The sequence below is a fragment of the Corvus brachyrhynchos genome, unplaced genomic scaffold, assembly GCF_000691975.1.
Source record: "Corvus brachyrhynchos isolate BGI_N302 unplaced genomic scaffold, ASM69197v1 scaffold239, whole genome shotgun sequence".
NCBI classification, from domain to species: domain Eukaryota; kingdom Metazoa; phylum Chordata; class Aves; order Passeriformes; family Corvidae; genus Corvus; species Corvus brachyrhynchos.
Genome location: NW_008246057.1, coordinates 1,883,182 through 1,896,609, shown reverse-complemented (window position 1 = coordinate 1,896,609; position 13,428 = coordinate 1,883,182). Strand labels below are relative to the sequence as shown.

Here is a 13,428-nt window from a genome sequence, read left to right as displayed (position 1 = left end):
ACTTTTTTTTTGTTTTTTGATTAAAACAAACCCCAGTTCTTAGCACTAATTTGATTACTAGACCACTCTGAAACTAAAAGATTGTTTAAGAAAAGATACAAAAGATCTTGTAAGTTGCTCCATTAGACTAAATGATGGTTTTTTTGTTGCTCATGTTCAAAGAACCATCATTTATCTCTTCTCCATGGCTGTTTGTAGCTGGATTTGCATATATTGACCTCAAGGTGTTATATGGAGATAAATTACTTCTGTCTTAGGAAAACAAAGCTGAACATTCAATTTCTTGTATATATACTTATGAAAAATAACAGTTATCAACAAATAACTGTATGTTCTTTTCTGAACAGCAAGGCACACTGCAGTGGCATTGCTGGGAGCTGCTCTTTAGCAACCTAAAGTAATTGCAGTGGGATTTTCTTCATCTCCAGACTGACTCTATCAGCCATCTGCAAAGCACAGCAGATCTGTCTGTGACACAGATGTGCCAAGTTCTGCACAGGACTTGGGGACAAGTTTCAGTTTATGCCAGGAGTGATGAGAACAAGTATCTTTTAAGGGTGCTAGACTCAGTAGTCATATTCCCTTTTCCTTATGGGGAGATCCCCTGAAGAACACAGGTGTGCAGTGGTGTCTGTCAGTGCTGCAAGCCACACTCAGCACTTGGGGATTGAAATCAAGTGGACTCTGCAATCCACTGTCCACTGCCATCACATCTATATGCTAAAGAATTTAACATAGGGACAGTATATCACCCTGATGGTGATACTGGTGGCTGAAACTGCACCACATGAAATGTCAGTAGGGACAGAATATTTTAGGTATCACAGCCGAACAAATCCCTTTCAATTCTGAATTACTAGAAGAATATCCACACATTTGAGTGTTACTAGATTTACAAAAAACACTTTGCTTTTCCGTTTCCATTTTTCAAGGCTTTTGCAAAATATCTTTGGGATAAGAAGAGAGATATTTAAAATTATTTTTTTATCTGCTAGACATTGTTACCTATATTCAAGTCGGTTATTACTACATTAGTAAAATCTGAGATGCAAGAATAGCAATGCACAGAAATCAGATGCAACAGAGACAAGGTCACCTGGGTTTATTTCCTTTGAATTATGTGGCAAATGTTGGAGTAAATCTGAGGAGGCAGAAAGACTTGCCAGCAGTGAAGCAAATCCATTACATTTGATATGTTGATCCATGAGGGTACCCAGTGCTCCTTTACAGCACAGGCAATATGTTATGTCTGGGACATGGAGGTGCATATAATCTATAGCAAAATCAGTTATATATAGTAGCAAGAGAAACTGTGAGTCACAGTCAGGACTAGAATTAATTGAATTGTAGGTCTGGTGTTTTATTGGAGCTTTGTCTGCCCAGCACCTCTGTGGTGCACTCCCATCAGATCTACCTGCAGATCAAACCAGAACAAGATTTTTGATGCCAAACTTCTTTTGCACCATTTCATTTAACCACGAGCCAGGCAGCACTAATGCAATAATAATTAGAACAGAAAATACTCTAAAGCTGTGCAAAAGTGGTGCAAACATGAATTAATACTTGTAATATTCCTGCAAGTCCAATAAGTAAATATCATTACAGCACGGTTCCCTCCACTCCAAGTGCACAGTGGAGCTATTTATGAGCATCGGCTGACGGGAAGGATTTCGCAGTTTGATACAAGTCTATTGTGCAGCTTTGGAGAAGCCAATTAACTGGGGGATGAAAGGCTGCTGTCCCTGGGTGGCTTGGGCTGGCTTCAGGGAAGCCGGCACATTTAAACGGTGTAATTTAGACAAATTTCCCAGGCTGACAAAATGGACAAAATGATCCCTGAAAGTGAAATGTGCTTTGTTCTCCTGTCCAGATTTTCTCTGGTTTATGCCAATGGAAAACTGGGATGCTTATTTTGAATTTAAGCATTTCAGCAAATTCATAGCAAATTATGATCTACTTAGAGCACAGTTGCTTTTCTGCCACTAAAATCTGTACTCATGGGATACGAGGATAAAAATTTCACCCAGGATTATGTTTCTGATACTTGCAACACCATCTGCTATGCAGACAAAAGCTGAAAACATAAATGACCAGCTTTGTTCAGCCTCTTATGCCTGGCAAACTACCACACAGGCAAAATGAATTTTTGTCATACCACCTGTCTGTCTAGTTATATTCTGGAAGCTTTGGAAAGGAAATCATAAGATCTCCTAAAGTGGACTCTTACAGCTAGAAATCACAGTGCTAGTCAATTGACAAACTCCAAGTCTCTCTGGTTCATTGTGTAGGATGTTGTAGAAAATAAATCTTTCCAGTAAATGCTCCCCCTGTTAGATTTGTGCAGTTCTTCATGAGACTGGGATGTGGCAAGGGAGTACCTGACCCCAGGAGCCAGCCTGTGCTGCTGCAATATTCACTCAACGGGGGCCTCTCATGGAGCCTTCTCCAGGAGTTCCTCTTCAGTAACTCCAGCAATGTGGGACGATACATTGCCCTGGAAATTCCCTTGAAGGCCCGTTCGAGCTCCACTCGGCTTCGCTGGTGGCAACCATCCGAGAACGGGCATTTCTACAGTCCCTGGGTGATCGACCAGGTGAGGAAACCTTGAGGGAGTTGCTTCTTTTAACACAATTTTAGACTGGATTCAGTATTAATGTCTCCCTTTTTTTGGCATGTACCATTTCACTGAGACAAGCAAAAATGCTTTGCAAAAAAATATTTAGAGCACAATTACTGTTTGCTGAACTCATGGTTTTAATGCAGCATTTCCACGTGGGGCACTGATTGCCCATTTTGAATCTAGGAAGGTCTTTTACACATGTGTAGAGCCTCAGGTTCACATTGCAGGAGGCCTTACCATGCAAAATGCAAGTCTGATTTTAAACTTTAATATATACGTACTTCAATATGTATCCAGATATGGAATTGGCTTGGTAGAATGTAATAGAAAAAAAATCATAGAAAAATACCAATCTGTATGAAAATAAAGTTTCCTATTTAGGATTTGCTTCTATAAAGATTATTATATTACTTTGTATGACTTGGTATAAATCACAAATGATTTATTTCTAAAATGATTGTTCTCTAAGTAGTGTCATTGGGTTGTCCAAGTACAGTTTGCTTTAATATTTATTTTTTTTAAAGAAGTTAGTTCAGATTGTTAGGCGAAACCCAGCCCCTTTAATGTTGTGGTTACAAAATTTTACTTCCCATCCCTCCTTTTAAAAATGAAAAAATACTCATTGTTTCTACATCTCCATTGAATGTAGTTATATTAGTTCAGAACAATCAGAAACTGAATTCAGAATAACAAATGAAAAATAATTCTACCTTGCTTGCTGTTGAATAGTAAAACAATGTTTTATAGTCCATGACAAAACAGAGACTATTTCCCCACTTCCATCAGCAGGTGCAATCTGATAGTAGTGCACCAGATTACAGAAGAGCAGAACAATCACTAGGAAAGTGCAATCACTTTGTTTCTACAAACGCTTATTTTTGTGAGCAGTTTTACTTCATCAAGGATGGAGGTCACCTCCCTGAATTTTAGAGTTTTGCAGCTGAGCCAATCTCTTTCCTTTACAGGAAAGAGATACTCCCCTTTCTCTTCTAAGAGACTAAGCTCTTTACTAAGTAAATTTTTCCATTTTGGACCAGCAGAATAAATACATATAGACTGGTACATCTCCTCCTCCCTCAGGTTGCTATGTCACATATATGTTTATGAGGACTTCTAGACATCTTTTCTTTTCAATAGCAATTTCTTTCCTAATGTTTCAGATTCTTATTGGAGGAAATGTCTCTGGCAATACAGTATTGGAAGATGATTTCGCCACACTGGATAGTAGGAAGTGGCTGCTCCACCCTGGTGGAACAAAGATGCCAGTCTGTGGCTCTACTGGGGATGCTCTGGTGTTCATTGAGAAAGCCAGCACCCGCTATGTTGTCACCACTGACATTGTTGTCAATGAAGACTCTTTCTTGCAAATAGATTTTGCAGCATCCTGCTCTGTCACAGACTCCTGTTATGGTAATAACTTCTTAGTAATTCCTGCCATTCCTCTTCCTGCCATTCCTCTTCCTCTACTGCAGAGGAAAATTCACTTGTTTTCTGGTTACATTATTCATCATAACAAGAACTGAGAAACAAAAGAAAGCTGCATGTTTCTGTTAGAAATTGTAACATCAGCGTTTTTATTCCAGGTGTCTGAAGCCTAAGATAAACTGAAGTGTATTATTCCCTTCGAGCACCTAAGTTGCAGTTCAATCCATTTAAGAAAAAGACTAACAGCTGCCTTACTCAAATCCATTTAGTAGATAGCATCCATTTAGTAGACTGCTTGGGGTGGTGGTGTAATAATAAGCAGCTGGGTGTTCCCAGCATATGTTTTTTGCTTTGTGGTTTTGCATTTTCAGTGTAGTCTTAGTTCTGATCTCACTTGTACCCATATATCTAAGAAATCATTTATACCAACATACATCTGACACATGCTAAGACAGCATCAACTGAAAAAATTTATATTGTCCATATGAAATAATAAATATGTCTAGATCTATATGTATCCATGAATGAATGTGAGAAATCATTTATACCAACATACATCTGACACATGCTAAGACAGCATCAACTGAAAAAATTTATATTGTCCATATGAAATAATAAATATGTCTAGATCTATATGTATCCATGAATGAATGTGAGCATAGATATATGCACGTGTATATATATATATATGTTATGTACACACAACAATGCAATTTTTAATTACCTAGCTTCCTTTTTTCCATATGTCTATTGAGTGCAGAGCCAGCTTTTATATGTGTATATACATACAGATAGAGAAATAAATAAAAACGTGCTTTGTACTCAATATACATTACATGGACATTAAAAACTGGTTAATTGGTTCATTATGGGAATTCTAAGGTATGCAAGAAATAGGTCTTTCTAAAAAACAAGCTTTTGAATGCTTGTTTTACACATCCTCTTAGGGTAGGGTTTTGAGGTATAGATATATTTAATGAGGATGAGAATACAATACATTGCATCACGTGGTATGTGTTAATATACTGGGTTGCTGACTATTCCTCTACAATTCTGTATAAAAATGGAAAAAGATTTTACATGAAGTCCCACATTTAGCTTCTCTGATATTGCTAGTCTGAAGCTACTCACATGCTTAACAATTTTTCTTTCTTTCGGTATTAAAAAGACTGCGGCATCCTGAGATCATCTCTGCTAAGTTTAGAATTGTTTTGGCAACTGAGTTATATACCAGCAAAGAAACAGTTCCGTATTTTGTTGGGGGGGGGGGGGGGGGGCGGGGCTTGTTTGTTTGTTTCTTTGTCTACTACCCTTATCATTATCTTAACTTCATATTAAATTAGGCAGGACGCTATCGAATCATGGTTCTAGTCATGATGAGCCAAACATTTCTTTTGGTGAGGGAAATTTAGCACTAGAAACTCACTTACCCTTGTTTGTACCTACTTGTCCTTGTATTTCTATAGCACTGTCTTCTGTGCTGAAACATCAAGTAGGACTGATTGGGTGATTAAGGGTCATTTCCTGTGCATGAGGGTAGAAGAAATGGGTCTGCAGTAATCAGAAAAAGATCACAGATTTATCACCCCTGTCACTGCAACCACGCTTCATGTTTTACGCAGACAGCTCAGCCAGAATGCAGCTGGAACATTTACTTCAAGTTAGAGTTCTGCATCTATTATTATTTACTTTTTCATGGCTGCATGAAAGTTTGACTTGAAGTATTTAGGGAGCTTGACTAACCTTTAATTTTCATAATAAAAGTTTATAAGCCATAAACATCAAAACAATGAAACTGCTGATTTTTGCTGAGAAATGAATACATTAGTTTAATGTGGATAGACTGTGTTTGAATGGAAACAAGCTCACTGACTAACAAACTCAAATTAAAATTGTGCTGGGTAATGAAACGAGCTGGTCTGCAGGAGGGGTGGAAGGCTGACTAAGCCATCTTGTGACAGAGCCAAAAGTGAATTTGGGTGTTGCTCAGCTTTACCCAGCAATCACATCCAGCTGAATCTCACCCTTCAAGCCTGAAAAACAAAAAATGTGGTGGTCATGGTGCTGTCACATCACTTTCTTGCACGCTGCAGCTACAGAAGTTGTCTTGACTTAATCTTGGCAACTTAACACTGGCTCTGTCTTTTCATCTGTGGTCTCTTGAGTTAGGTGGTGGATGCAGAGATGTACTGCAGACTCCTCCTGAGCTCTACCTGCTCAGCAGTATGTAACACATCCTCCAGCACTGCCACCAAAGGAGGTAGCTTTGTGCTTCTGACACAAGGGTTTGAAAAGTTCTGAGTGGTTATTTTGTCCACTTTAGTTTAGACTTGTGATAGTGTGGGGGGCTTGCACTTTATTATAGGTCTATGGATAGGCCTCTCTAAATTAAGTAACTAACCATCTTTCCGCCCTTAGCTATTGAACTGGAATATTCAGTGGACCTTGGGCTGACCTGGCACCCAATTTTGAGGGACTGTCTTCCCACTAATGTGGAATGCAACAAGTACCATCTTCAGAGGATTCTCATTTCAGACACTTTCAACAAGTGGACTCGGGTTACTTTGCCTCTGCCTCCCTATACTAGGTAACTCCCTCTGGTTTTCTGCAGAATAAATCTAAAAGCATAACTAGGTATTTAGAACATCATGATACATTATAGAGTTAACGCAATTGTACCTTGTCTTTTTTATTTTGTCCATGTATATAGCAACAAATAAATGTAAGTAAATGAAGGTCTATCCTATAAAAATTGAAACACAGGTAGCAAGGGCATCAGGCTCTCAGCACTATTTGACTCCACAACTTTTCTCCTCCTGCTGAGCCCAGTCTCCTCACATAGACATAGGCTGAGCTAACTGCTGGCTCAGAAGTAGCAAAGCACAGGAAAAGCCTTGAGACAGTTGTCATGAAAGATGCTACCTGAGGCACACACAAGTTTGGAAACACAGACCTTTATTTTTAGCAACTGTACTGAAAGCACCTATACAGTTGCTACACGTTTTGACATTAGTAGTGGAAAAGTCCGTGTTCTATTATAATCATTTGGGGCATCTGGACTCTTCCCTATCTTCCGTGCTGTTACATCAAGCAATAGCACTTTTTTTAGGAGTTGTTCCCAGGATTAATTTTCTGTGCTTCCTCTTTTGTGCAGCTTTGCTATGTATTGTCTGTAAAAATCCATTACCCCAACAGTTCTTGTATAAAGACTGCAAATTTGCGTTCAGAATAGTCTTTCTGGGGTTGAATGGGATAAATCACAGCTGGGATCGATGTTCCAAACCAATTGAATTTGGACCTGAAAGGAAGCTGCCACCTGAGATAAACTCAGGTTTATAAATAACTGTGATTTTAAGACTGAAGAGTTTTTTGAGCAGTATATGTCACAAGAAGTCTGATGCCCTACCGAGGTGAAAATTTCACTTCTGTCCAATCCCATAATTGTAATTTTTGGCTCAAGTAGTACCATTTCCCAAAATTATTAAGATAGGCATTCCATGAGAGAGGTTATTACAACCTTATCTCATAAGCAAGAGACACATTAAGCTTTAGGATAAGAACAGTGCAGCTAATAGGCCTTTTAGTCTAGATGCAATATCATTCTTATGCTGCTTTATTATTTCAAGCTGAGTAATAGTGGGTGTGTGTCTCCAATTGTTTGTGCCTGTATGTTTTAGGCACATGCAGGCCTCATGCAGGCACATGTAGTCAATAACTTGGCCTGGTGCTCACCACTCATGTCTGTGTAGCCTGTTAAGGCTTCTGCACTCCAGAGCACTACCTCACCTCTGGCCTCTAGACGGCAATGAACACTTAGTTTTAGCTTAGAGCCGATTTTAAAATGCAAATGTGAACACAAAGCTTCCCACAGGAGCGTCAACTCTGTAACTTGTTAGTGAAGTGCCCAGCCAAACCAGGCAGTGTAAGATACAGGTGCTTGTCTTTATTTTGAAAGGACCTCCTCACAATTTCTACATTTCTTTTTAAAATGCTGTTTGGTGAGCAGCTGAGCTGAGCTCAGAGCAGTAGATTTCTTTCTGGATAAACATGTTATTTATTCACCTCATGCAGCATTTTCATTAAAAAATAATTAATGGGATAATTATGACCTTATCATATGAGGTCCATTTTTACATTAAATGGTTTTAGGGGGTTTTGGTGTTTACAGTAATTGTGATTTCTCTATGAGTTTCAAAAGAAAACAGACTACGAAAAGTTCAATGCTGCCATCTAGTGCTGTAGAGTCAAAAAGGGATCAGCTTGAATTCACAGTTAACAGAAATTCATCTTCTCACAGCTCTTGACTCACAATCTCCACCTGCATGAGCTGAATAGCTATTTGGTGTCCCCTGACTGTTTTGGATAGATTTTAATCATCTATCTTGGGAGCTGAGACACTTAATTCACATATAGGGAGCTAAGCCCATTTTAATCAACAAAATGAAAATAATTTACTGAGTAGAGCCACAGATAATTTCTTAGCATTTCCCACCAAGCCCTGGGTGGAGGGGAGGGAAAAAACTGCAACAACAGGGTCATGCTGCAAGCCCTGCATGGCCTTCTTGCCTGTCCCCAGCCCACTGCCTAGAGCTGCTCTTACCTAAGGGTAGTTGGGAGAATCCATAGAGAAAAAGTCAGGTAAATTTGTTGACTTGGACTTGTTGACCGGCTCAGGGTGAAACTTGGAGGGTTTGGATTATTCTGGCTTGATCCAGCTCCTAGCTATCCCTCAAGTTTGGATCTGTGCTGGGACATGGTTATGACTGGCCTGAGCTTCCAATTGGGAGTACCAACTTCTTCCTACCCTCCTCTCCACTGCACCAACCATGGCCCACTTGCTTTGCTTTCACCAGTGATCCACTTCCTACCTCCCACACTCTCAACTTGATACCAAGCACCTGTGCTTTGTCCTGTTATCAAAATTTGGGCACCTTTTTATTGGAGGGATGTTGTCATTGTCAGAAATCAGCCCTGGATCATGCTGGTATCAAACAAATCTTCCAAGATCAGCCTAGCCTTAAGACTAACATTTCCTTTTAGTCAAAATAAGGATTACCTTGGCTAGAAAATACAGAATTCTTTTTTTCTTTCTCTCCCAAGGTCTCAAGCAACTCGTTTCCGCTGGCACCAGCCTGCTCCTTTTGACAAGCAGCAAACGTGGGCAATTGATAACGTCTACATTGGGGATGGCTGCATAGACATGTGCAGTGGCCACGGGAAGTGCACACAAGACAACTGTGTGTAAGTGTTCTGTTCCCTGTCCTGCCCAGGGCTGTAGCATTTCACTCTCCCTCTGTCATTCTGATGAACTTGTGGGAAAAACTGACACAATTCTACAAAGGAAGGTGGATTTTACTGTTAAAACTGAGCGGGGCACTGGGACCACTTGGGAACAGAAGTAAAAAGTGGAAGTGCAGGGGTTGGCACAGCCAGACCTCTGCCTGTTGGTGCTCCATGGCCAAAGCAGACAGTCCTTTCCTCAGTGGCAATGCATCACCTCTGCTCTTGCCTGTGCTGCATCTAGATTCCTCTCCCACCAGGCAGGGGACCTTCTTGAACCTCTTGAACTTCTTGAACCCAGGCAGGGAACCTCTTGAGTTCACACATCCCTCTAGGGACATCCAGTCCTGGAGCTTCCCAAAATACGTTACCCTTATTCCCAGGGGGTTTCACACCATATCCCTGTGCTCTCAGCCTGGTGCTGGGTGCAGAGAACCCAGGCTGGAGGTGAGACATATCCACCAAGTGGGATATATGCCAGTTCTTCACAAGGCCAGATTTTGCCTTTTGAGGGGTGTTACCTGTATGGTCTGATGGCTCTGCTTCATGGTATGGTTTGCCAGGGGAGGCAAACTGGCTTGATCCTCAAACTGTTTGTGTAACAATCCACAAAGAGTCCTGCAAAGCTAGCAAACAACAACCCCCAGACTTGCTTGTTTTGGCAACAGAGAAATACCTTCCAGATGGATGTATTGCTTTTTTTCCAGCCACAAATGGCAACAGAAATGGGAGAATGGTTGTATTGCACAGTGACAAATACATTGCACTGTGCCTGTATTTGTTAGAAATATATTTCACTGCAGAATAGACATATTATTGTGTTCTCCTCTATCCTGACAACACTGAAGTACTAAGACACAATATCCCTGGTGAAATCTCATAGTAGCAGAACACAGTTCCAAGCTGTTATCCAGTCTTTGACACATTACAAGAACATTTTTCAGAGGGAAAAAAAAAAGGAGAACTATATAAAGATAAGAAAGCACCCATCTACTAAAATTTTACAGAAACCTGAACTTTAACATTAGCAGGACATTTTTAGGCTTGGCACATTCTCTTGGTTTATCTATCCAAGCACAATGTATTTTACTGATTTTAGTGTGTTTGGGAGTGTACCGAGTGTACCCTGTATTAGAAGCTTGAGTGATACATAATACTAAGCCTGCAAAAAAGTCATTTTTGCTTCATATTAACTGCAAAATGCCAGATGTTTGAAACCCCCACATACCAGTTGTGCACTGGTAAATGAAGCCACTATGCAGAATGAGATGGTAGTTTAATAACATGGCACTGATTAAACCTCCATGCAGAGCCTTTGCCAGCTGATTTGTGCATTTGTTTTGCTCTGCAGCTGCGACGAGCACTGGGGTGGGCTGTACTGCGACGAGCCAGAGACTCCCCTTCCGACACAGCTGAAGGACAACTTCAACCGCTCCCCCTCGAACCAGAACTGGCTGACGGTGAACGGGGGCAAACTCAGCACGGTCTGCGGGGCCGTCGCCTCTGGGATGGCTCTTCACTTCAGCGGGGTGTGTGTCCAGCACAGGGACCAGCTTGCTCCATTTGACACTATAAACAGGACTGATTTAAAAAGTTAAATAGCAAGGCATTAAAAAAATAACAGCATAACTTATTAAACATATAAAACGTTTTTAAAAATTAAATCCTTTGCCTGGCTGAAGGTCGAAGTCAAACAGGTCCTACAGACACTCCAGGAAAGCTGATACTATGTTCCTTGCTATCGTGCAGCTAGGAAAATGAGATACAGTGTGTGTGGCTCCTGAGAGGAGCTGATAGATTAAAGCACAGCATAAGTATGTAGACATTCAATTTTCCTTCTAACAGCCTCCTCATAGCACTTAGAACTTCCAGACCAGAGTTTAGTGTGGCTTCTAATCAGACTGCAGAGGTAAATTAATAACTAGCTATTTGCACTTGTATAACTTGCACATGGTCCTTGACAATACAGAGTCACAGAAACACAGAATGGGTCGGGTTGGAAGGGGCCACAGTGGGTCATCTGGTCCAACCTCCCTGCTCAAGCAGGGTCAGCCTAGAGCACATTGCATCCATGCGTAGCCTCATCCTTCAGATGTCTCACAGGTGGGTGTTTTCAGAGTAAGCTCATAGTAAAATTTCCTAGGTTAGCTACATATGTAGGTATATAACCCAGACTGCTGCTGAACTATAGTTTGCTAACAGATAACTTCAAGATTGTAAAAATTACAAAATAGTGTTTTAGAAACATGTAAAATTTATGCTTGTAGATCTCTTCTGTCAAATTTATAGCTAGGTTCAAACTGACGAAAGTTTTCTAAAATAAACTAACAGAAGCATTATATATCCACATCATTCCAGTAGGACTAAGTAGACACCAACTAATAGACTAAGCAATGTGAAATATATAAGGTATTGTGGAAAACACACATACTAACATTGCTTTGCCATTTGATGGTTGGAATAAGTTGAATCATTAGCACATAATCAGTGATTTATTAATTCTGCATGGAAAACTTCGTGATTTACAATGGAGGCATTGGATTTCTGCAATTCTTGTATTCAGAAGAAAGGTGAATACATTAATATTGTAAAACTGAAGGCGCAACATATATAAATACACAACAGGAATTTTTAAGATGAAACATGACTGAAATTATGTATTTAGGAAAAAAAATATATATTGTTCTGTAGTCAGTTTACCTTTGAAATAATTAATAAAATTTTGTACAATTTTAAAATGTTTGCAGCATGAAGCTACCTTAATAGTGACTGCATAGTCTAACAATTTTCATGAACCTAAGTTTTGCCAGACAACACCAGCCAACACATTTTTTCATTGCTTTTAAGGGCTGCAGCCGTATGTTAGTTACAGTGGACTTGAACCTCACCAGTGCAGAATTCATCCAGTTTTATTTCATGTATGGATGTCTGATAACTCCTAATAACCGCAACCAAGGAGTGCTGCTGGAGTATTCTGTGAATGGTGGAATCACCTGGAGCCTCTTAATGGAAATTTTCTATGATCAATTCAGCAAGCCTGGGTTTGTAGATATCTTCTTTCTGCCTGTGTAACTTTCTCTGCTAAAGTCAGGTGGTCTTGAATGTTTCACAAGAACATACAAACACATAATATGTGGGACACATTACTACTGTGGTTTGTATGTTAGGTCCTTACGAGTTCAGCTTGTACAGTCCTACATGCATTTATGAATGGTCACGGTGCACATACTTGAGAGCATCAGCATTTGTGCAGCCACTAGGCCAGAAATACAAGAATAGTTAGGAACCTGTAGCAGTCTGGTAGATTTGTAAATGGTTGCAGGAAGATAAATTAATAGCTACTGTAGTGATGTCCATCCTGTTCTTAAAGTTGCTAACCTTTGCAATCTAGTTCCTTACTGGCAAGATCATAAAGTCACTGATTGTTATAAGTTAGTTATAAAATGGTGTGGAGAGTGGGTTCTGCAGTTATCCATCAAAAGGATGGATACACTCAAGCCCTACTTTCAGATGTTTGTGAGATTCAAATCATGCATATATGTGAGCTGACCTTTTTCTCACTGACTAATTTAAAAGATTCATAGAAAATGGGGATGTAGGGGAAATTTGTTATTTTATTTGAACACACCAAGAAATCACTAGTACTTTAATTGGACATGAGATTTCAGTGTACTATTGGCTACTGTTGCAATGGAACAGATAAAATTGTACTGGAACATTGCTATCTGCTGAATGGCTCCAGGTTGAAAAAGTAATCTTCGTTTTACTTCAACATTCTCCTTCTTAACACTTCCCTTAATTAGGACCTCATGGCCATGCACCGCTAGTCCAGACTGTTGCATTTGGTCCCATAAGAACAGCTGGAGCAAGTGAGGTTGTTCAAACCATGCCACAGTCTGGCATGTTTTCCACCCATCTCCCTCTGAGCCCCTGTCCCAGGGATGACATTGGGAGTGATGAGGAAGATTTTTGTTTCAGCAATATCTCCTAGAGGAATATAGTCTAGACCAGTCTTTTTCTTCTTTCCCAACTTCCATGTATTCTAGGAGACATTGGGAATGGACTTGGTCAAAGCACCCAGCACAGAGCATTGCAAAATATCC

General features: G+C 40.0%; 1 protein-coding gene across 1 annotated transcript in view; it reads left to right on the top strand.

Moving 5' to 3' along the window:
• RELN (reelin) overlaps nt 1-13,428 on the top strand; it is a 233,623-nt gene that overhangs the window by 197,409 nt on the left and 22,786 nt on the right. Inside the window, exons 43-48 of the mRNA XM_017745972.1 lie at nt 2,335-2,593; nt 3,781-4,030; nt 6,464-6,632; nt 9,146-9,286; nt 10,677-10,854; nt 12,173-12,366. Coding sequence (XP_017601461.1) covers nt 2,335-2,593; nt 3,781-4,030; nt 6,464-6,632; nt 9,146-9,286; nt 10,677-10,854; nt 12,173-12,366 — 1,191 coding nt within the window. The remainder of the gene's footprint in view (nt 1-2,334; nt 2,594-3,780; nt 4,031-6,463; nt 6,633-9,145; nt 9,287-10,676; nt 10,855-12,172; nt 12,367-13,428) is intronic.